The sequence below is a fragment of the Carcharodon carcharias genome, chromosome 5, assembly GCF_017639515.1.
Source record: "Carcharodon carcharias isolate sCarCar2 chromosome 5, sCarCar2.pri, whole genome shotgun sequence".
NCBI classification, from domain to species: Eukaryota; Metazoa; Chordata; class Chondrichthyes; order Lamniformes; family Lamnidae; genus Carcharodon; species Carcharodon carcharias.
Window position 1 is genome coordinate 128,098,249 of NC_054471.1, and position 24,951 is coordinate 128,123,199.

At 43.2% G+C, this 24,951-nt stretch overlaps 2 protein-coding genes across 2 annotated transcripts in view; both read right to left on the minus strand.

Annotated features, from left to right (window-relative positions):
- Nucleotides 1-21,693, minus strand: part of smpdl3a (sphingomyelin phosphodiesterase acid like 3A) — a 46,537-nt gene extending 24,844 nt beyond the window's left edge. Inside the window, exons 1-2 of the mRNA XM_041188844.1 lie at nucleotides 21,542-21,693; nucleotides 499-712 (exon numbers count right to left, since the gene is read on the minus strand). Of these exons, the coding sequence (XP_041044778.1) occupies nucleotides 499-712; nucleotides 21,542-21,662 (335 nt within the window). The 5' untranslated portion in view covers nucleotides 21,663-21,693. The remainder of the gene's footprint in view (nucleotides 1-498; nucleotides 713-21,541) is intronic.
- A 1,808-nt stretch (nucleotides 21,694-23,501) lies between these two features.
- fabp7b (fatty acid binding protein 7, brain, b) lies at nucleotides 23,502-24,623 on the minus strand. Its single transcript, XM_041187946.1, has 4 exons — nucleotides 24,551-24,623; nucleotides 24,089-24,261; nucleotides 23,658-23,759; nucleotides 23,502-23,563 (listed from the first exon to the last, which is right to left on the minus strand). Exons 1-4 carry the CDS (start codon nucleotides 24,621-24,623, stop codon nucleotides 23,513-23,515), a joined length of 399 nt encoding a protein of 132 aa, XP_041043880.1. The 3' UTR covers nucleotides 23,502-23,512.
- Nucleotides 24,624-24,951: the final 328 nt, after the last annotated feature.

Consider the following 24,951-nt stretch of genomic DNA (forward strand, 5'->3'; position numbering starts at 1 on the left):
TTGCCAATCTCTCCTGAGCTCCCAACTGTCCCTGACCTTCCATTTTACTCCAATCCCTCTTAAACAGTATAAAACCCATCACATTTCTATTTCCCTTTAGCTTTGAAGAAGAGTCCTATGGACTCGAAACATTAACTCTGTTTCTCTCTCTATGCCAGATGCTGCCAGACATGCTGAGTTTTCCAGCATTTTTGTTTTTATTGTTGTAAATGATCAACTAAACTGTTTAAGTGGTGTTGGGTAAGAGATAAATGTTGCCAAGGATATGGTGAGAGCTCCACTGCTCTTCTTCAAATAGTTCCATGAAATATTTTATTTCTACTTGAAGGGACAAACAGGGTTTCAATTTAACATATCATCCAAAAAATAGCACTTCCTACTGTGCAGCATTCCCTCAGTATTGCAATAGATATAATTTTGGATATGATGGAAGGTTTTACACTCTGCTAGTATTTATAACACACATTTAGTTCAGTTTGACATCATGTCAATATTTACCCAGTCCATATCACAAAGGAGGGTTGAACTTTAGCATCTTTCATAAACTTTAAAGCAGACTGGATAAGATTATATGGTGAATCACATAAATAGTCTCCGTAAGGTCCTGCATGCTTTGCTGGGAGACCCATTGATGAAAAGCAAACTTTGGTAGGGTCATCTGTCAAGTGGTAGGTAGGATCCAAATGTAAATCACTTATGTGCCAGAATTGTCCTGACAGAAAAAAAAAGCAAAGATTAGCAGTTTGCCATACAAAAAACCTCCAACACAAATTTCAAATTCCAATAAAACTTCAACAGTGAATCAAGCTGAACTACTTATGCATATTTACATGCAGTTGCTCAATGAGAGTTATATCACTGCTGGATCTATTTCAAAATGTTAGCACTCATGCCTCAGTACACACTATCCACTTGCTTTCTGAATATTCCACTTTTGCTCCAGCTTGTTCCTATTCTCTGCCCATTTGTCCCTCTCCAGTTGAATGCTGTAGCATTTTTCCTCTTAACTATTCTTAATTGGCTCTGTTAAAGGAGGCACCAAACAGGTTTAGTAGTACCCCCACATTTAAAAATAAAAGATAATAAATTCCTTAAAAAATAGCTGATCATTTGTCTAGAACCACAAGTTGCTAAACTCTATCTAGATGTTTTTCTCTGCAGGATTGCATTTGTATCAGATTGTATGAGATTATTTTATCTGAAGTTGAAATGGAGCATCGTGTTAATAAGAGTATCGTGTAGCTGGTTTAGCTTCCAGAAGTTCGGTGTGGCATCTTCATTCCTTTGTTAATGCTTCTCACTAAGGTATGCACCTACATCACAAATGGGCACAAAGATACTAAGATATCTAACCAGGCAACTGAGCACATTAAAATACTTGAGCTAAATGTAAACTGAGCGATATACTGTCACGCTTATGCATTTTCAACAGATGTCAAAAGAATCAGCAAAAAGAAAGGTGCAAGTGCAGAGTACATTAAAGGTAAGACCCAACTAGTTGTTTTCCTCAAGTGACAAGAGGGAAGGGGTTGGAAAAAGTAGCTCTGGGATTGAGTTGACTCCAAGATGAGATGGGGGAATTAGAAAAAAATAAAGCAAAAGCCTGCAATTATACAGTACTTTTCATAACTACAGGACATCCCAAAGCACATTGCAGCCAGTGAAGTACTGTTGCAATGAGGAAATGCAGCAGCCACAGAAGCCCACACAAACAGCAATTTGACAGTGGTCAGATAATCTGTTTATGTGATGTTGGTTGAGGGATGAATATTGTTCAGGGCACTGGGGAATAAAATGACTCCCCTTCTCTTCTTTGAAATACTGCTATGGGGCTTACGCAAGCGGCCAAAATTAGAGAAGCTTGGTTAGTGGAGGTCTGTAGAAGATTACAGAGATGGGATAGGGCAAGCCCTGATGATTTTGAAAGCAAGAATGAGAACCTTAAAATCGAGGCATTGCTACACAAGCAGCCAATGTAAGTCAGCAAGCACAGATGTGATGAATGAATGGGATTGCTGCAAGTTAGGAAATGGGCAGCAGAGTTTTGAATGAGCTCAGGTTGTATATTGTAGTCTAACACTAAATTCAATACTATTTTTTATTAAGGATTTATCCATTTTAAGTGCAAAGAGTGGAAATTAGAACTATCATAATTTCAGAAGTGAACTCTAACTAGTTATATATGCTTTTCATTATCAGGAACTCATCAAGTCCTTTTTAAAAAAAAACTGCAATGGTTCCCTATTATTCATTCACGGGATGTGCGGGTCCACTGGCTGGGCCCGCATTTGTTGCCCAAGCCTAGTTGCCCTCAATAAGGTGGTGGTAAGCCATTTTTTTGAACCACTGCAGGCTATGTGGTGTAGGTACAGCCACAGTGCTGTTAGGAAGGGAGCTCCAGGGTTTTGACCCATCAACAGTGAAGGAATGGCAATATCTTTCCAAGTCAGAATGCTGAGTGGCTTGGAGAGGAACCTCCAGGTGGTGGTGTTCCCATCTATCTGCTGCTCTTGTCCTTCTGGGTGGTAGTGGGTTTGGAAGGTGCTGTCTAAGGAGCCTTGGTAAATTCCTGCAGTGCATCTTGTAGATGGTACATACTGCTGCCATTGTGCAGCGGTGGAGGAGGGAGTAAATGTTTGTGGATGCGGTGCCAATCAAGTGGGCTGCTTTGTCCTGGAGGGTGTCCACCTTCATGAGTGTTGTGGGAGCTGCACTCATCCAGGCAAGAGGGGAGTAATCCACCACACTCATGACTAGTGCCTTGTAGATGGTGGACAGGCTTTGGGGAGTCAGGAGGTGATTACTCGTCGCACGATTCCTAGCCTCTGACCTGCTCTTGTACCACAGTATTTATATGGCCAGTCCTGTTCAATTTCTGGTCAATGGTAAACACACCCCCAGGACGTTGACAGTGGGGGATTCAGTGATGGTAATGCCATTGAACATCAAGGGGCGATGGTTGGATTCTCTCTTGTTGGAGATGTCATTGCCTGACACTTGTGTGGCATGAATGTTACTTGCCACTTGTCAGCACAAGCCTGGATATTGTCTCAGTCTTGCTGCATTTGGACATGGACTACTTCAGTATCTGAGGAGTCGTGAATGGGCTGAACATTGAGCAATCAGCAAACATCCACACTTCTGACCTTATGATGGAAGGAAGGTCATTGGTGAAGCAGCTGAAGATGATTGGGCATATGACACTACCCTGAGGAACTCTTGCAGTGATGCCCTGGAGCCAGGATGACTGACCTCCAACAACCACAACCATCTTCCTTTGTGCTAGGTATGACTCCAACCAGTGGAGAGTTTTCCCCCCATTGACTCTAATTTTGCTAGGGCTCCTTAATGGCCACATTTGGTCAAATACTGCCTTGATGTCAAGAGCAGTCACTCTCACCTCGGGTGTTCGGCACTTTTGTCTATGTTCGAACCAAGGCTATAATGAGGTCAGGAGCTGAGGGGACCTGGCGGAACCCAAACTGGGCATTAGTGAGCAGGTTATTGCTAAGCAAGTGCCCCTTGATAGCATTGTTGATGACCCCTTTCATTACTTTACTAATGACTGAGTGTAGACTGATGGGGCGGTAATTGGCCGGGTTGGATTTGTCCTGCTTTTAGTGTACAGGACATACCTGGGCAATTTTTCACATAGCTGGTTAGATGCCAGTGTTGTAGCTGTACTGGAATAGCTCGGCTAGGGGCACAGCAAGTTCTGGAGCACAAATCTTCAGTACTATTATCGGAATATTGTCAGGGCCCATAGCCTTTGCAGTATCCAATGCCTTCAGCCGTTTCTTTATATCACGTGGAGTGAATTGAATTGGTCGAAGGCTGGCAGCTGTGATGCTGGGGACCTCCAGAGGAGGCAAAGTTGGGTCATCTACTCGGTACTTCTTGCAGAAGATTGTTGCGAATGCTTCAGCCTTATCCTTTGCACCGCTATGTTGGGCTCCCCCATCACTGAGAATGGGGATATTTTTGAGCCTCCTGCTCCAGTGAGTTGTTTAATTGTCCAACACCATTCATGAATGGATGTGGCAGGATTGCAGAGCTTAGATCTGATCCGTTGGTTGTGGGATTGCTTAGCTCTGTCTATCACTTGCTGCTCATGCTGTTTGGCATGTAAGTAGTCCTGTTTTATAGCTTCACCAGGTTGACACCTCATTTTTAGGTATGCCTGGTGCTGCTCCTGACATGCCCTCCTGCACTCGTCATTGATCCAGGGTTGATCCCCTGGCTTGGTGGTAATGGTAGAGTGAGGGGATATGCCGGGCCATGAGGTTACAGATTGTGTTCGAGTACAGTTCTGCTGCTGCTGACGGCCCGCAGCTCCTCATGGATGCCCAATCTTCAGTTGTTCGAAATCTATCCCATTTAGCACGGTGGTAGAGTCGCACAACATGATGCAGGGTATCCTCAATATGAAGGCAGGGCTTTGTCTCCACAATGACTGTGCGGTGGTCACTTCTACTGATACTGTAGTGGGCAGATACATCTGTGGCAGGCAAGTTGGTGAAGATGAGGTCAAGTAAATTTTCCCACTTGTTGCATCCCTCACCACCTGCTGCAGACCCAGTCTAGCAGCTATGTCTTTTAGGACTCGGCCAGCTCGGACAGTAGTGGTCTACCGAGCCACCCTTGGTGATGGACATTGAAGTCCCCCACCCAGAGTACATTCTGTGCCCTTGCTACCCTCAGTGCTTCCTCCAAGTGATGTTGAACATGGAAGAGCACTGCTTCATCAGCTGAGGGAGGGCAGTAAGTGGTAGTCAGCAGGAGGTTTCCTTGCCCATGTTTGACCTGATGCCATGAGACTTCATGGGGTCTGGAGTCAATGTTGAGGGTTCCCAGGACAACTCACTCCCGACTGTATATCACTGTGCTGCCACTTCTGCTGGGTCTGTCCTGCCGATGGGACAGGACATACCCAGGGATGCTGATGGAGGAGTCTGGGACATTATCTGTAAGATATGATTCCGTGAGGATGACTATGTCAGGCTGTTGCTTGACTAGTCTGTGAGACAGCTCTATTTTGGTAATTTTCCAATCTTCCAATTTTGGCACTGGCCCCCAGATGTTAAAGAGGACTTTGGATCCAGAATTGGGTCGGTGGCAGGAAGCAAATGCTAATGTTTAATGGGAGTTTTTGTGACTGGAAGGTTGTTTCCACTGGGGATTCACAAGGCGCAACATTGATAATACGATGAAAAGCAAGGGACCAATCATTTAGACTTAAACGTATGGGGCATGATTAAAAAGTTTGCAGGTGAAACATTTGATAGTATGTTTAATGGCGATGAAGAAATCTGTACATTGCAGGGAGATATTAATGGACAAGTGGGCAAAAAAAGCAGTAAATGGAATTCAGTCTGGATAAGTGCAGAAGGTAATGCAGTGGTGTGGGGAGGAGGGAGGAATGCATATCCAGATTTCTAAAGGTAGCAAGACAGGTAGATAAGGTGGTTCAGATGGCATACAAGATACTTCCCTTTAATAATCCATAGCAGAGAATTTAAGAGCAGGATGGCTATGCCAGAACTGTATAAAACATTAGCTAGCCCATAGCTAGAGTGCTGCATGTAGTTCTGGTCAGGAAGGACACAGTCACACTAGATAGGGTGCAAGAAGATTTGCAAGGATGCTGCCAGGAATGGAAAATTTTAGCTAAGAGGAATGGCTGGATAGGCTGGAATTTTTTTTTTGGTATACAGGAGACAGAGGGAAAACTTAATTGACGTGTACAAAATTATAAGGGGCCTAGATAGAACGGATAGGAAGGATGTATTTCCTTTAGCAGAGAGGTCAATAAATAGGGGACATAGATTTAAATTAAATGGCAGAAAGATAGAAGGAAGTTAAGACATATTTTTACTCAGAGTGGTGGGGGGTCTGGAACTCATTGCCTGAAAAGATAATAGCGGAAGAACTCTCATTGCATTTAAAAAGTTATTGGAAATGCACTTGAGGTGCCTTAGCCTTCAGAGCTACAGGCCAAGAGTTGTAAGGAGGGATTTGGCTAGATAGCTCGTTCTTGGCTGGTGCAGACAAGGTGGGCCAAATGACCTCCTTCTGTAGTGCAAATTTTCTATTTCTGTGATTTTGTGATGGTGACTATCCTGCAAACGTTTCATCTACCTCAAATCACAAAAGGACCAAGGCAGTTTTATTCATTTCTTTAGTTGTTTAGTTAACCAAGTCAATTTTCTTAATACTTCTGTCAAGAGCATAAGTATCTTAACAGTACAACAATGTTTAATTCAAAGCCTGCCTGTAAATTGCTCTTTAACTTACTGGCTCCAGGCAGTGAATGTACTGTCACTTCATTCCTAGATTGGTGCTGATTGCCCGATACACTACCATGCTCGCTGCACGACACAACTTTTCAAGGCTGTCCCGCCCCCAACTTACCCAAACACCCCAAGTGTCACTCAGTCATATATTTAATTGGTTTAAAAACAAAAAAACTGCGGATGCTGGAAATCCAAAACAAAAACAGAATTACCTGGAAAAACTCAGCAGGTCTGGCAGCATCGGCGGAGAAGAAAAGAGTTGACGTTTCGAGTCCTCATGACCCTTCGACAGAACTTGAGTTCGAGTCCAAGAAAGAGTTGAAATATAAGCTGGTTTAAGGTGTGTGTGTGGGGGGCGGAGAGATAGAGAGACAGAGAGGTGGAGGGGGGGGGCTGTGGTTGTAGGGACAAACAAGCAGTGATAGAAGCAGATATTGGTCTGCTTCTATGACTGCTTGTTTGTCCCTACAACCACACTTCGCCCCCCTCCACCTCTCTGTCTCTCTATCTCTCCGCCCCCCACACACACACCTTAAACCAGCTTATATTTCAACTCTTTCTTGGACTTGAACTCAAGTTCTGTCGAAGGGTCATGAGGACTCGAAACGTCAACTCTTTTCTTCTCCGCCGATGCTGCCAGACCTATTTAATTGGTTTGCTGTGTTGCAATGCTACAGGGCACTTTCACTGTAAGCTGTTACAATATATGGCTGAAGATAAAGTCTAAAACTGCATGGTCTTCAAAAAGCTACTACTGAGCAGTCCATAACTGTGACAAGTATTCAGAACTCCTTCCTTCCTGATGCCAGCTATCAGTTATTTTAAACATAAAACTGACCTTCCAGGTTCACATTTCTCTTCAACCATACCCAGATTTATGTACTGGGGAATATTCTTCTAAGAAGTAGCTGCATTTGGTGTAATTGTGTTCTATTTGAACACCAAATGAGTGCAAGAATTTTATTGTTTTGAGTGAGGTTCCAGCTTGCTGAGAACCTTATGATCTTGAGGAAGAACCTTCCTTCAATTGCTCCATTCTGTTTAATCTTTATGACCCAATCAAGTTTTCTTCCTGCTATGTCTGTCTGACCCTCTGCACTTCAATAGGTCTTTCTAGACCCAATTGTATTATTCATAACAGCAGATAGTAATAAAGATGTCATAGTCATGGAATTCTACAGCACAAAAAAATGCCCTTCAGCCCATCCAGTCTGTGCCGGTCAAACAAGTACCTAACTATTCAATCATGTCGCCCCTTAATCTCCTCTGCTCCAGGGAAAATAATGCCAGTTTATCCAATCTCTCCTCATAACTAAAACTCTCCAGCCCAGGCAACATCCTGGTAAATCTCCTCTGCACTCTCTAGTGCAATTACATCCTTCCTATAATGCGGATTCCAGAACTGCACACAATATTCTAGCTGTGGCCTAACCAGCGTTTTATACAGTTCCAGCTTAACCTCACTGCTCTTGTATTCTATGCCTCAGATATCAAAGACAAGTATTCCGTATGCCTTCTTAACCACCTTATCTACCTGTCCCACTACCTTAAGAGACCGGTGGACATGCACACCAAGGTCCCTCTGATCCTTGGTACTTCCCAGGGTCCTACCATTCATCGTGTATTCCCGTGCCTTGTTTGTCCTGCCCAAGTGCATCACCTCACACTTATCCGCATTAAATTCCATTTGCCACTGATCAGCCCATCCATATCTGCCTGTAATCCAAGGCTATCCTCCTCACTATTTACCACCCCACCAATTTTCGTGTCATCTGCGAACTTACTGACCAAACCTCCTACACTCAAGTCTAAATCTATATGTACCACAAACAGCAAGGGACCTGTGGAACCCCACACCAATCCCTGTGGAACCTCACTGGGCATAGGCAGCCTGTCACAAAAACATTCCTTGATCATCACCCTCTGCTTCCTGCCACTCAGCCAATTCTGGATCCAGTTTGCCAAATTACCTTGGATCCCATGGACTCTGACCTTCGTTATCAGTCTCCCATGCGGGACCTTATCAAAAGCCTTGCTGAAGTCCAAGTAGACTACATCAAATGCATTGCCTCATTTACACACCTAGTCACTTCTTCAAAAAATTCAATCAAATTGGTCAGACATGGCCTCCCCTTAACAAAATCATGCTGACTGTCCTAGATTAATCCCTGCCTCTCTAAGTGTAGATTAATTCTGTCCCTCGGAATTGTTTCCAATAGTTTCCCCACCACTGAGGTGAGAACGACTGACCTGTAGTTCCCTGGTTTACCTCTTCCTCCCTTCTTCAATAACGGTACCACATAGACTGTCCTCCAGTCCTCCAGCCAGAGAGGTATTGAAAATTATTGCCAGTGCCCCTGCCATCTCCTCCCTTGCCTCACTCAACAGTTTCATCTGGGCCTGAAGATTTATCTACGTTTAAGCCTGCCACACCACTTAGAAACTCCTCCCGTTCTATGCTCATTTCTTTAACTATATTAGTCCTTCCACCTGATTTCCATTCTCACGTTGTCCCTCTCACTTGTGAACACTGACACAAAGTATTCATTTAGAACCCTACCCACGTCTTCCGGCTCCACACACAAATTACCAATATGGCCCATAATGGGCCCTACTTTTTCCCTAGTTATCCTCTTATTCTTAATGTACTTGTAAAATAACTTTGGATTTTCCTTTATTTTACCTGCCAATGTGTTTTCATGCCCCCTTTTTGCTCTCCTAATTTCCTTTTTAAGTTCCCCCCTTCACATTCTATACTCCTCTAGGGCTTCTGCTGTTTTGAGCCCTCGGTATCTGCTATAAGCCTCCCTTTTTCTCTTTATCCAATCCTGTATATCTCTCGACATCCAGGGTTCGCTGGATTTGTTGGTCCCACCCTTTGTCTTTACTGGAATATGTTGGCCCTGTACTCTCCCTATTTCCTTCTTGAATGAGTCCCACTGCCCTGACGCAAGTTTACCTAAAAGTAGCTGCTCCCAATCCACTCTGGCCACATCATATCTGATCTTATTAAAATCGGCCTTCCCCCAATTTAGAACTCTGATTTCTGGCCCATCCTTGTCCTTTTCCATAACAACCTTGAGTCTAACGGAGCTATGATCACTATCTGCAAAATGCTCCCTCACTAATACCTCTACCACTTGCCTGGCTTCATTCCTTAAAATTAAGTCCAGGACCGCCCCCTCTCTTGTCGGACCTTCTACATACTGGCTTAAAAAGCTCTCCTGGAGGCATTTTAAGATTTCCGCTCCCTCTAAACCTATCATACTACGAGTAACCCAGTAAATGTTACTACCCGCTATTACTACCCTGTTATTTTTATACTTCTCTGAAATTTGCCTACATATCTGCTCTTCTATTTTTCTCTATGACTGTTTGGGGGCCTATAGTACACTCCCAGCAATGTGATTGCTCCTTTTTTGTTTTCCAATTCTACCCATATGGCTTCATTTGAGGAGCCTTCGAAGATATCATCCCTCCTTACTGCTGTAATTGATTTCTTGATCAATTTGTGACACCCCCTCCTCTTTTGCCTCCTTCCCTGTCTTGCCTGAAGACCCTATATCCTGGAATATTGAGCTGGCAATATTGCCCCTCTCGCAAACATGTCTCTGTGGTAGCTATGACATCATACTTCCATGTGTTAATTTGTCTTTCCAGCCACGCATTCATCTGGACTAACCTCCTATTTCTATACTCACTAGCGCAAGGCACTGTAAGTAATCCAGAGATTGCTACCTTTGAGGTCCTATTTTTCAACTTGCTTCTTAGCTCCCTAAATTCTGCTTGCAGGACCTTATCACTCTTTCTAACTATGTTGTTGGTACCAACATGTACCACGATCTCTGTCTGTTTGCCCCTCCTCCTTTAGAATGCCCTGCAGCTGTTCAGTGGCATCCTTGACCCTGGCACCAGGGAGGCAACATACCATCCCGGAGTCACATCTATGGCCGCAGAAACGCCTGTCTGTTCCCCTTAATTTTGCTCTTCTCCTCTTTCCACCCACCCCCCCCCCAACCGCCAACCCTGTGCAGCTGAGCCACACATAGTGCCAAGAGCATGGCTGCACTCCCCAAAGGAACCGTCACTCTCACCGTTTTCCAACACAGAAAAACGGTTCTCAAGCGAGATGCATCCTGCGGATTTCCTGACCTCCTGCCTGACATCTTTCTTCTGACTGATGGTCACCCATTCCCTTTCTGTCTGCACTTCCATAAGCTGTGCGGTGACCACATCCAAAAACATTCTATCCACGAAACTCTCAGCCTTGCGGATGCATCTTAGTGCCTCCAGCTGCTGCTCAAGCTCCGAAACTCAGCGCTCACGTAGCTGCAGCTGGTGGCACTTACTGCACATGTGGTCAATCAGAGTGCAAGGAGCATCTAGGACTTCCCACATGTTGCAGTTGTACATAACACGAGACTGAGCTGCCCTGCCATGCCTCTAGTTGAAAAAAAACCTTACTTTAAGTTAATTACAGTAAAAAAAATGTTAAATTATTTATGTACTTTAAAGAAAACCAGAACCCTTACCTTTCCTTCGCTTCATTTATTTTAAACTCGAAAAAAACACTTACTCACTACTCACTAATCAGCTCTCACTTTTGCACTGACGTCACTTTTTGAAGCTTCCCCACACTCACGCTGGTTGATCTCTCCGCCACTCTCTCGCACTGTCTTGTGATGTCACTCTTGTTATTTTCAACAAGAACTGACTGTAGGACATTCTTCCCAGACTGCTTCACCACGATGCTGACTGTAGGACACTCTTCCCAGACTGCTTCACCACGATGCTGACTGTAGGACACTCTTCCCAGACTGCTTCACAGCAATGCTGACTGCATGACACTCTTCCCTCACCGCTTCACCACGATGCTGACTGCAGGACACTCTTCCCACACCGCTTCACCGCGGTGCTGACTGCAGGACACTCTTCCCACACCGCTTCACCGCGGTGCTGACTGCAGGACACTCTTCCCACACCGCTTCACCGCGGTGCTGACTGCAGGACACTCTTCCCACACCGCTTCACCGCGGTGCTGACTGCAGGACACTCTTCCCAGACCACTTTACCGCGGTGCTGACTGCAGGACACTCTTCCCAGACCACTTCACCGCGGTCCTGACTGCAGGACACTCTTCCCAAGATAAAGACACTACTAAATCCAATAGGGAATTCAAAAGAAATTGCTTTACTCATGAAAATGTGGAACTCGCTACTACAAATAATTGTTGATGTAGCTAGTAAAGATGCATTTAAGGGAAAGCTAGGTAAACACATGAGGGAAGAAGAAGATCATGCTGCTAGAGTTAGATGAAGAGGTTGTTAGAGGCTTGCATTAGTGTAAATGCCTGTTTAGGCCAATTAGGCTGCACTACCTGCTTCTGCACTGGCAATTTTATATACAGTCCATTATCCTCAAAATCTGTGTTTCTGGACTTGTTTTATGTTGTTTCTTTAAATTCCACACACCTATCCTTTCTATTGCCGCAGCAGCTTTCAAAAGGCTGAGTTTCCAATTTCATACTGAACACTTATTTTCCAGTTAACAGCTTTTAACAAAATCTAAATTCATTCATAATTGGGATATTCCATTTATAACTATGGAAATGTAAGTATTTCTGCAGTTCCTCTTTCTTAGGCAACTGCTATCTTCTTTCCAACCTCTCCTATCCCCCCATCACAACTTTTTTGGCATATTTTATTAATGCTACTTTATAGGAGCAGATGTTCACAGCATAGGAGACTGCATTCAGGCCATTGATTCTTTGCTAGCTCTTAGCTAGAGCAATCCAAAGATTAATCCCATTGCCCATGCTCTCCCCACAGCCCAGAGTTTTCTTCCGCTTTAAAAAGTTAACATTTTTCACTTACAATATATACAATGATATCTGTGTTAATCAATGCCTGTTGCAAAGCATTCCATGCTCCAGCTCTCTGCATAAAATTCTCCTAGCCTCCCTCTCAGTGATGATTTTAAATTCAGAACCTCTCATTATTGACTCCACAATTGGAGGAAATAGTCTTTCCCTATTCCCCCTAACAAGGGGTCCATCATAGTTTTAAAATCCCTGAGCAAATCTCTCCGTGGTATTTCCTGATCAAATGGAGACAGTCCCAGTATTTCCTCATAATTAGTTTCCCTCCCTGGCATCATCCTGGTGAAACTCTGCATTCAATTAATGGTGCATTCATCGATGTGGTATCTAAATCTGTGGCCCAACTATGTTGAATAAAATACAATTTTAGACATCCCATTGAACAGAGAGAGTCACTGTGAATAGGTATGGAGTTGGTTAGAGATTAATGAAGTGAGGGCTACATACAGGAGTGTGACTGATGAGGAATTTTAATGCAAAGTTTAAAAATAGGAAGCATCGGCCCAAAATTGCACTAACAATTTTATGCCTTCAACCTTCGAACCTCTGTGCCTTTCAACCTTCAACCATTCAGATTTTCATTGCGTTTTTACTGGTTTCCTACATTGCCCAGCACACTTCTTGCAATTGCTGACTTCAAAAGTGGCAGAAGGGCTTATTCTCCTGGCACCAAAACGCAGCAGCCATTCAGTTGGTAGTGCTGCACTCGCTAGTCTTTCATGCAGAATTTGAAGAAAAGCCATGTTGCTGAGCAACTGCCCTACATATTCTAATTATGTTGGGCTCAATTCACTTTTCTGCCAACAGGTTTTTCTTCCTTTTGGTCGCTAAGCAGTATACTTCTTACATCTTGAAGCACATCCATTTCCACAAAGGTCACTAAAGAATGTGACATATTCTATTGAAAAGAAACTGTAAAATGGACCAAGACAGGTGTCAAAAGTGAATATTATCTGTGGAATATTCTTCCTGACTACACACCACTTTACTGTGTACCCACTTCTAAATGTTATGTATTAAAAGTCCTTACTGAAGTGAGTGAGGTAATCCTAGGCCTTTATAAATCACTGATGTGACTCCGTTTAGAATACTGTATATAGTAATAGATATTGGAGCTATTGAAGAGATAAAAAGAAAGCAACCAGGAGAATGAGGAGTCATTAAGTGTGAGGCACTTTCTCATTGGGAAAAGAGAAGAATGAGAGGTACTTTGATTATTCCATAAGATTCTAAAGGGATGAGATCAGCGGCTCTCAAACTGGAGTCTGTGGACCTGTGTGGGTCCTAAGAGACTTTCCAAGGGTCCGCAAAATTATATGAATGGGAAACCATTTCTACAATGGCGCTGGTCTGGTGCACGCTGCCAGCCATTCATGTTACTGGCAGTGTCACAATGGTAGAAATGGCACACACCAAATAACATTTTAGCAATATTTTAGGGCAGACCAGCTGAAAAATAACAGAAGGGGTAGGGGGAAAATAAACCCTGAAATACCCAACAGCTGAGCAACAAGTAAGCAGGAGGTAGAGGATTACACTGGAAAGAGTGTCAGGATACCTAACAAGAGACACCTAGCCAATTCTCACTCCAGGAAGAGGTGTGGTATAGTGTTCAACAGGCATGCTCGTGAACCTGTAAAACTGCCTTTACGCTGAAGCGAAAATACAAAGCTTCTACAACAATTATATCAATGTTCACTATTTTGTAAAGCCCTGACAAAATGTCATGCAAGTCCTTTAACAAGACACTAATGAAGTTAATTTCAGAAATGTAAATGTGCAAAACGTTTATTGTATTATAAATTTGAAGAGGGGTGTCTGTGATACCAAATCCATTCGGAAAGGGTTCCTTTAACCAAACAGGTCTGCACTAAATAGCCTTTGGCATTTTTCATCTAGCAATTCCTTTGTTCTAAAATTGCCACAACAATAAGCAATTCTGGAGTGTCATCCATGTATCACCCAGAAGGTGTGAGAGCAAAACAAGAGCAATCCAACCCAGACTGCAATTGAAAAAGAGTGAGATTGGATTTAAGTCAGCAAAGAAGCAGCAGAACTCAAGGAAACTTACATTGTGATTGAGACTAAATAAGTATTAAGGTAAGGATCTAAGATAAGGAGTAAGGATAATTAAATTAGGTTTTAAAGAAAGATAAATTTTAGATGTTAATTCTTAAGTTGTTTTAAAAGTCACATGTTTCATTTCCGATAAGATTATTATTCTAATAAATAGAGACATGGCAAGGCACCTCAGTCCTGTAGAATGTACATCCTGCTCTATGTGGGAACTCCAGGACAATTTTCCTGCTTGAGCAGTAATAGACATCACCATAGTGTATCCACAAGGTTTGAGAATTTTTATGGATAGCAGATTTCAAGAGATGATTACTTCACAGCTAAAGAGGGAATGGGTGACCGCCAGATAGACAAGTAGAATCAGGCAGATGGGGCAAGAGTCCCCCAAGTGCATCTCGCTCTCCAACTGGATTCAGTCCTGGATATGGTGAAAGGGCAGCCAGGTTCATGGCACCATGGGTGGCTGAGCTGTAGAGGCAGGATGTAAGAAAGATTTGGAAAGTAATAGTCATAGGGGATTCTATAGTAAGGGCAACAGGCAGGCATTTCTCGGTCACTGACATAATTCCAGGATGGTATTTTGCTTCCCTGTTGCCAGGGTCAAGGATGTTACTGAGCAGATACAGGGTAATCTGAGAATGAAATGTGAAGAGCCAGAGATCATGGTACCAATCACATAGGTAGAAAAAGGGATTAGGTCCCTTTTTAAAAAAAAAAATTATTTTTTCATGTTATGTGGACATCAGTAGCAAGGCCAGAATTTTGTTGCTTAGCCCTAATTGCCAATGAAATGAGTGGCTTGTAGTTCAGAGGACAGTCAACCACATTTCATAGGTCTGGACCAAGGCCAGGTAAGGATGGCAGATTTCCTTCTCTAAAGGACCAGGTGGGTTTTTACAGCAATTGATGATAGTTTCATGGTCACTAGCTTTCAATTCCAGGTTTATTAATTGAATTTAAATTCCATAGCTGCCATGGTGAGATTTGAACCTGTGTCCCCAGAGCATTAGCCTGAGTCTCTGGATTACTAGTCTACTGACATCACCATAATGTCACCGTCTCCCCATCACCTGCAGATAGTTATTAGAAAGCGAGGAAGGAGACTAGCAGCAGGGCCACAAAGGTAGTGATTTCTGGATTATTCCCAGTGTAGAAATAAGAGGACACAGCAGATAAATGCATGACTGAAGAAATGGTGAAGGAGGGAGGCCTTTAGATTTCTGGGACAATGGGAATAGTTCTGGGGGTAGTGGAAGCTATACAGGCCAAATGTGTTGCACCTCAACAGAACCTCAGGAGACCAATGTCCTCACAGGGTGGTTGGATTGGTAATGGGTTGATGTGTATATTGTCTTCCAAGAGGGTTTGATAAGGTGCCACGTAACAGGTCTATCAGCAAATCTTAAGCCAATGGAATAAAAGGGATAGTGGCAGCATGGATACAAAGTTGGTTGCGTGACAGGAAACAAGAGAGTCATCTTGACTGATTGTTTTTCAGACTGAAGGAAGGTATACAGTGAATTCCCCAGGACCATTGCTTTTCCTGATCCATATAAATGACCTGGACTTGGGGGGTGCAACTTCAAAATTTGGAAGTATTCTGAATCCTGAAGAGGATAGCAGTAGGCTTCAAGAGGACATAGATGGGCTGCTGGAATGAGTGGACATGTGGCAGATTAAATTTAATACAGAGAAATGTGCTGATACATTATTTTTATTTGTTCATGGGATGTGGGCTTCGCTGGCTGGGCCAACATTTATTGCCCATCCCTAATTGCCCTTGAAAAGGTGGTGGTGAGCTGCCTTCTTGAACCACTGCAGTCCATGTGGTGTAGGTACACCGACAGTGCTGTTAGGGAGGGAGTTCCAGGGTTTTGACCCAGCGACAGTGAAGGAATCGCAATATAGTTCCAAGTCAAGATGTTGATTGTCTTGGAAGGGAACTTCCAGGTGGTGGTGTTCCAATGTGTCTGCTGCCCTTGTCCTTCTAGATGGTAGTGATCATGGTTTTGGATAGTGCTGTCTAAGGAGCCTTGGTGGGTTCCTGCAGTGCTGCCACTGTGAGTCAATAGTGGAGAGAGTGAATGTTTGTGGACGTGGTGCCAATCAAGTGGGCTACTTGGTCCTGGATGGTGTCAAGCTTCTTGAGTGTTGTTGGAGCTACGCTCATCCAGACAAGTGGAGAGCATTCCATCACACTCCTGACTTGTGCCTTATGGATGGTGGATAGGCTTTGGGAAGTCAGGTGGTGACTTCTTCGTAAGGGGTGCGGAAGGAGACTGAGTGCCAGAGTGAGGCAGAGACCGAGTCAGTAGCGAATTAGGTTCACGTGGGAATTCGGTGCACAGGGGAAAGAGGTGTGGCATACACAGGATTATTCTAAGTTAATTGTGAGTAATTAAAATAAGTTAACTAAATAACATTAGTAACAATGGCAGGACAGGTATCATGTTGCAGCGGTGAGGTGTGGGTGCTTTTGGACACCAAGGCGATCCATGACAAACTCATCTGCAGCTAGAGAAATTCCAGATCAGGATTATTGATCTGGATGCTGAACTGCAGATACTGCACAACATAAGAGAGGAGGAGAAATACCTGGACACTTTGTTCCAGAAGATGGTCATGTCTCTTAGAATAGGGTCATGTGTTTTGGTCAGCAGGGAGGGACATGATGTGACCGTGAGCGAGGCAGGAAATGGGACTGAGCAGACAGTAGTGCAGGAGCCTCAGACTTTGCAACTGTCAAACAAGTTTGAAGTGCTCACAACCTGTGTGGACGCAAACAAGGTCTGCAAGGAAGGATGAGTAGGCTGGCCATGGTACCCATGGTACAGGAAGCCATTCAAGTGGGGAGAGTAAAGAGGAATGTAGTGGTGGTAGGGGACAGTATAGTGAGGGGGGATTGGCACTGTTCTTTGCAGTAAAGAGCGAGAGTCCAGAAGGCTGTGTTGCCTGCCCAATGCCAGGGTTTGGGACATCTGCTCAGGGCTGGAGGGGGACTTGTCATGGGAGGAGGAGAATCCAGTCATCATGGTCCATGTAAGTACCAACAACATAGGCAAGACAAGGAAGGGGCTTCTGCATAGTCAGTATAAGGAACTAGGTACCGAATTAAGAAACAGAACATCAAAGGTAATAATCTCTGGGTTATTACCTGAGCCAAGTGCAAATTGGCATAGGGCAAATAAGATTAGAGAGATGAACATGTGGCTCAAAGGCTGATGTGGGAGAAATAGGTTCCGGTTAATAGGGCCTTAGCACCAGTACTGGGGAAAGTGGGGGCTGTAACGTTTGGACAGTCTATACAGAATCGTGCTGGGACAAGTGTTCTTGCGAATTGCATAACTAGTGAAGTAGAGAGGAGTTTAAACTAAACAAGGGGGGAGTGGTGCGGGATCCAGCTTGGGTTGATGTAGCAAATCAAGGGGTAGCTTCCACGCAGGAGATCATAATAGTAATATGGGAACTGGTCACAGAATAGCAGGAACGGACAGAGATTAAAACCTAAGAATACACCAGTAGTCAAGGCTAGATGTTGCAAAGATAATAAAAAGACAAGACCAAAGGCTCTGTATCTGAATGCGCGTAGAATTCATAACAAAGTAGTTGAACTGATAGCACACATTGAAGTAAATAAATATGATCTGATAGCTATTACAGAGTCATGGTTGCAGGATAACAAGGATTGGGTCCTGAATATCTAGGGGTATATGACCTTCAAGAAGAATAGGAAGCTAGTAAAGGTCGATGGGTGGCAGTGTTAATTAAGGATGGCGCTTGTGCAATTGTTAAAGATTATCTTAGTTCAGGAGAATGGGATGTAGAATCAGTTTGGGTGGAGCTAAGGAATAGTATGGGAAAGAGGTCACTCATGGGAGTGATCTACGGGCCCCATAACAGTAACCACAACATAGGACAAAGTATACAAGATTAAATATTGGGTGCTTGGGTGATAAACTAGCAGTAATAATCATGGGCGTTTTTAGTTTACATTGAAACTGGAAAAATCAGATTGACAGTAATAACCTGGATGAGAAGTTCATAGAATGCTTCCATGCTTTAGAGCAACACATGCTGGAACCAACCAGAGAGCAGATTATATTAGACTTGGTATTGTGTAATGTGACAGGGTTAATTAATGACCTCAGATTGAAGGCACCCCTAGGTTTAGCAATCGCAATATGATTGAATTTTACATCCAACTTGAAAGGGAGAAGAGTGGGTCTAAAACTAGTATTTTAAACTTAAATAAGGGCAACTATACGGGCATGAATGCTGGCTAGCTGAAGTGAACTTGGATACTAGGCTAGGGGATAGATCAATAGAGAAGCAGTGGCAGACATTTAAGAGGATATTTCAGAGTACTCAGAATAAGTATATTCCTCTGATAAAGAAAAATTCTAAGGGGAGGACCCACCATCCTTGATTAACTAAAGGAGGTAATGAAAGCAGGAAATTTAAGGAAAAAGCATATAACTGCACAAAGGTGAGTGGCAGGTCACATGATTGGTCAGAATCTAAAGAATGGCAGAGAATGACAAAAAGGTCAATCAGGTCTAAACCCACGACCTCTACCATCTAGACGGTCAAGGGCAGCAGACAGATAGGAATACCATTGCCTGGAAGTTCTCCTCCAAGTCACTCACCATCCTGACTTGAAATATATTGCCGTTCCTTCACTGTCACTGGGTCAAAATCCTGGAACTCCCTTCTTAACAGCACTGTGGGTGTACCTACACCACTTGGACTGCAGCAGTTCAAGAAGGCCCCTCACCATCACCTTTTCAAGGGCAACAAATGTTGGCCCAGCCAACGAAGCCCACATCCCATGAATGAATACAAAAAGAGAAAGAAATTAAAGTATGAGGGGAAGCTAACTGGAAATGTAAAAATGGATAGCAAAGTTTTCCTTTCCAAATACTTGTAGAAAGAGTAAGTGAGTGTTGACCCTCTAGAGAATGACACTGGGGAGTTAATAGATGATAATAAGGAAGTGGCTGATGAAATGAATAAATATTGTGCTTCTGTCTTCACTATAGAGGATACAAAAAACATTCCAGTAATAGCTGTAAATCAGGATGTGAAAGGGAAAGGAGAACTTAGTGAAATTACAATCACTAGGGAAGTGGTACTGGTACTGAGGGTTTGTGCTGGGGCCTCAACTTTTTACAATTTATATCAATGACTTTGATGAGGGAAGCGAAGGCATGGTAGCTAAATTTGCAGATGACACAAAGATAGGTAACAAAGTATGTTGCTAAGAGGTTATAAGTTTGCAGATGGATATAGATAGGTTAAGTGAGTGGTCAAGAATCTGGCAGATGGAGTGTTATGTCGGAAAATGGGAAGTTGTTCACTTTGGCAGGAAGAATAAAAAAGTGGAACATTACTTAACCAGAGAACGGCTGCAGAATTCCAAGGATCAGAGGGATCTAGGTGTTCTAGTGCATAAGTCACAAAAGATTGGTGTGCAGATAGAGCAAGTACTTAAGAAGGCTAATGGAATGCTATCCTTTATTACAAGAAGAATTTAGCATAAAAGTAAGGACATTATGCTTCAGGTATACCGGATATTGGTGAGACCACATCTCCAATAGTGTGTGCGGTTTTGGTCTCCTTATTTAAAGAGGGTAAATGTGTTAGAGGAGGTTTACTAGATTGATACCTGGAATGAGCAGGTTGTCTTATGAGGAAAGGTTAGACAGACTGGACTTATTTCCACTGGAGCTTAGAAGAGTGAGGGGTGACTTGGTTGAAGTATATAAGATACTAAACAGTATTGACAAGGTGGACGTAGAAAGGACGTTACCTCTTGTGGTGGGTCCAGAACTAGAAGACACTTAATATTAGGAGTTACTCCTTTAGGATGATTTTTTTTTTTCTGAGGGTTGTGCGACTTTGGAACTCTGCCTCCGAAAGCGGTGGAGGTGGGGGTCATTGAATATTTTTAAGGCGGAGGTGGATAGATTCTTGTTAGGCAAGGGAAATTAAAGGTTATCGGGGTAGATGGGAATGTGGAATTCAAAACACAAACAGAGGCCAAATGGCCTACTTCTGCTCCTATTTGGTATGTTCGTATGTACTTGCCGCAGGATTCCTAGCCTCTGACCTTTGACAAGAAAATCAAGGAAAGGCAATATAAATAAAGGGTGCAATTCTAAAGAGGGTACAAGAGCTTAGAAACCTGGGAGCTTATGTGCTCAAATTCTTGAAGAAGGCAGAACAAGTTGAGAAAGTAGTCAAAAAGATATACAGGATCCTGGGTTTTACAAATAGAGGCATAAGGTACAAAAGTAAGTATGTTATGCTGAACATTTAGAAAACACTGGTTCATCCCCAACTGGAGTACTGTGTCCACCCTTTAGGAAGGATGTGAAGGCTTTTAGAGGGTGCAGAAAAGATTTGAGAATGGTTCCAGGGATGAGGGACTTCAGTCACATGGATTGACTGGAGAAGCTATGTGTTTCTCCTTGAAGAAGAAAACATTGACAAGAGATTTGACAGATGTTCAAAATAATGGGGAGGACGGTGGGGTTGGTGGGATTGGTGGAGCAGGAACGACACAGAAACTATTTCCATTGGCAGATTTGAAAAACAGGGGACACTGATCTATAGCGAAGATCAAAAAATATCAAGGGCAACATGAGGAAAAACATTTTTATTACAAAGTGGTTAGTATCTGGAATGCACCGACAGAGCGTGGTGGGGGAAGGCTCAATGTGGCTTATGTAAGGGAATTAGATATTCGCCTTCAGAGAAACCAAATGCAGGACCATGGGCAAAGGGTGGGGGAATAGGACGGACTGGGTTGCTCTTGCAGAAAGCCAGAGGCCGAATGGCCTCTATGCCGTGCATGATTTCCCTCCCTCTCCATCTCGCCTGCTGTGCGTCACTCAAATATATCGGCCTTCTGAGGTAGAAACCATTTTCGTCAAAGAAATAGCAACATCTTCTCATGTTATTTTGTAACAAATCGGACTTCAATCGATGCATTATCGACTCGTCCCAAAACAAAAAGCTATGCTTCTACATTAACATGACATAAAAAGACAACAATGATCTCCCAACACAGATCCAGGGAATAGCAGCACTCCGTAGGATTGATTATCTGATCACTGTTGTTCTAGCCACAATAAATCAGCAATGAGTTTGAACTGGATAGCGGGCGGGGGGGGGGGGGGGGGGGGGGGGGGTGCGGGTACAGCGAAGGTTAAGACACGACACCTTCACTCCAAACTAGAAAATACTTCTTCCATTCCTTTAAATCGCGGTCCCCGGAATAGCGGCAACTCACCTGCGGCCCTGACTCCGGTACTTTTCCGACGAAAGGCAGCGATGAAAGCGGAGGCACTTGGAGTGAACGCAAACAAACTGCAGGAGAAACACCAACATACAACCGCCAGCCTCGCGTCCATCGCTGCCTCCGTACACAACTGAGCGGCACCACGTGACCGACGTCGGATCCCGACCACGTTCTGATCCGGTCATTGAAAGAGTGGGAGAGTCTGCATTGAGCTGACAGCTACCATGCAACAATGTTAATATTAAAGGAATGTTAGAAGGGATATTAATGGTCAAAAAAGGGCTTCGAGCCCATGCGATCGTTAAAATTCTTAAACAGTCAAATGCTGAAGCCTAGATTACATTTTGCATTCTAAAATCTGCGACAGCTTTTGCTTCCCCTCCTGTTTTTGAATTAGGCACATAAAAAACCCACTTGTCCATAAATGTAAAGAATTGGGCTGTCCCTGTAATGCTCGTTTTAATTCAGTTGAAGTATACTGCAACTGCTTAAATAAACAGCCGAGTTATTTACTGTGCTCAAAAACAGAAATACCTGGAAAAACTCAGCAGGTCTGGCAGCATCGGTGAAGAGCACAGTTGACGTTTCGAGTCCTCATGACCCTTCAACAGAGTTCTGCTTGAAGGGTCATGAGGATTCGAAACGTCAACTGTGCTCTTCTTCACCGATGCTGCCAGACCTGCTGAGCTTTTCCAGGTATTTCTGTTTTTGTTTTTGTTTTGGATTTCCAGCATCCGCAGTTCTTTGCTTTTGTTTATTGTGCTCCACCGTTTCAGTTCACTCGTTTTAAGAAGGCTCTTCGTGCTCTCAAAAAAATGTTAAAACACTCGTATTTGTGGTGTTACCTTACTTTTTAAGATATACTGATCTAAAGCAAGTTGCATTTTCGATAGTTTAGATTGAAAATCCCTACCACCCTTCGGCACTGCACATAGCAAATAAGTGTTATCCAATTAAAATGCTTCAACCAGAGAGAGCTGACCCAGACCAAACAGGGAGGAGAGCAGGAAAAGTTCTGCGTCTCTGCAAAGCAAATTTGAAGCGTGGCTTTCTCATATATATTGGAATTCCTATAGTTTCTGGGAACAATGTTCGTTCCACAACATTCATAAATAAACGTCCGAGCACATCAATCATTATTTTTCCCTCCAAGGACAAATTACTTTATAATTTTATTACTTTCATTATTCATCATTAATTGGAGAACAAGTTCTTAATTAACCATTAGTTATTATTATGATGCTAATAGTATGTCAAATAATAAATAATCTTTAAATAAACACATATTATGCTTTGGACTTTGGATCCAACCAGACCACTTTCCTTTTGCACAATTGCAGCAACCAGGTCTTGGATGCCGCTTCAATTGATCTGAGGAAAGCAGGAAACAGCTAAGTGAGTAACACAACGGGCTTAAAAATATATACTAATGTATGTTAAGTACCTTACAGTATAACACCCATTATACCTACTTCACGTAAATAAAGCTACAGAACCCAATAAAAACCTTTGTAAAAGTCAAGCTACGCGAGGAGGTTGAGTACTACGAGTGATATGGCGACCTGGTCAATGTTTTAAAATAGAAACAAATCTACCGTTAACATAAGAAACACCACAACTGCCAGTTCCAGAGCAACACTTTTATTAACCGTTTCAAGTTGTCATTGTGACTAAAACACAGGCCTTCCACAGCTGAACTCCGTTTTATAAAAAATAAAAAGGTGGATAAGTGATGTACAGTTATTACAAAATTGTTATTCTGTTAAGCTTTACAACATTAAATGCAGTATTTTGGATCTTGTTATAAAAGAGGTTGGTGGACTGGTTCCCCCAATGGAAGTCCCTGCAAGTCACAGAACTGCCAGCGGAAGGGCCGCTCCAAATTTCTAATAGTGTCACTGAGTCCAATAAATCGGACCCGATTGTTCTGACAGGGGCACGGGACTCCCTCCCCACGGAACGTTATGCCTTCTCATAGGTACGAACGGCAACAATATCGTCAAATGTGAGAGTCTGTTTGAACATAAAAAGAATTCAATAACACAACTCAAGCCACTCGCACACAGAAAAAGCAATACAACAGAAATGTTACCGCAGGTTAACGTACCATAACCATCTTCCCATCTTTGATCTCCCTGGTGAAAGTTGTTTCCTTTCCGTCCCACTTCTGGACATGGACAAGCTTGTCACCGTTCAATGTCACCGTCGTCTGTTGATACCAAAAATACGAATTATCGATCGGTAAACCTACTTAGTTAAAAAGTTAGCAGGCCATCGATTGCCAGCCACCTCAGTTGTTAATATAGCTGTAAATATTTAAATCCAGGTTCGAGAATATACTCCTTCCCGTATAACGCTGTGGTGCCACACTGGAACGTGCAATATTTCAGCAGTACCGCTGCTTACTTCCGTACCACCTAACCTGGAGAATGGACTAGGGGGAAAAAGTTATTTAGGGAGCACTTTCATTATTCCCAGTGCCTCATCCGCTCCTAATGCACACCGAAAAACACATGGCGCAGCATTTTCTCAACTTACTTTGCAGTTTCGGTCATCTGGTGTGGTCTCGTCAAACTCATCCCCAAGTTTGAAACTGATTTCGGTATTTTTAAAGGTACTCTGGGTCTTCAGCACCACTTTATCCTCTTCTTTACTGATGATAATCGTCGGTTTGGTAACATTCCCAACTTGTCGAGTCGCAAAGCTCACACCTGCCAAAATACAGAAATTGCACGAGTTGTTGCTCTTTGATCACAGTGAAATAACGGCTAGCTCCACTGCGTTCGCAAAAACAGGAGAAAATGTTGAAGTTTAATAATACCAAGGCATGCCCGGTAATTTAGCTCTAATGTGGATTATTTGCAGGGTAATCAAAGCCTAAGCGCGTTTATTTCAAGCACATATCTCCACAACATTTGGCCGTCCTTTCTGGCTCCCACTCCAGACAGAAGGTTTAGATTGAGCCGCAAGTATTTAAGCAGGTTAACATGCGCTGCTTACCCAAAGCTTTCATGTATGCATCGAAATTATCACTTTCAACGAGCTTCCAGGTCCCAACAAAAGCATCAACCATGGTGACGGTACTGGAGAGTGGAGGAAGAGATTTCACGTTGAGAACTAGCGTCAAAGTTGGAACTGACGAGCCTGCTGGCGGAGAAATTGCAAAGCCCGTGGTCCAGTTTGGTGCGATAGCCCCTATATACAGAGCCTTGGTGGGCAGAGTCATGGGCGGGGCGTACCCAAGAGCGGATAAGATAAATTGCCTCTTATCGACTGTGATCGAAGCAATGGAAAATTTCACAAAAAGGAATTCGAGCGGAAAAAAGTGGCATAGAACAGTGAAAAGAACAAAACACTGAAAATAGAGAGATTGTAATTGAAACGATGAATGAAGATCTGTT

Bases quoted from the DNA above. Each gene is read 5' to 3' on its own strand.
- fabp7b (XM_041187946.1), bottom strand. From the start codon at position 24,623: ATGGTTGATGCTTTTGTTGGGACCTGGAAGCTCGTTGAAAGTGATAAT. The intron at 24,262-24,550 runs GTAAGCAGCGCA...GTATTTTGGCAG, and splicing joins TGCATACATGAAAGCTTTGG to GTGTGAGCTTTGCGACTCGA. The intron at 23,760-24,088 runs GTAAGTTGAGAA...TGGTATCAACAG, and splicing joins CAGATGACCGAAACTGCAAA to ACGACGGTGACATTGAACGG.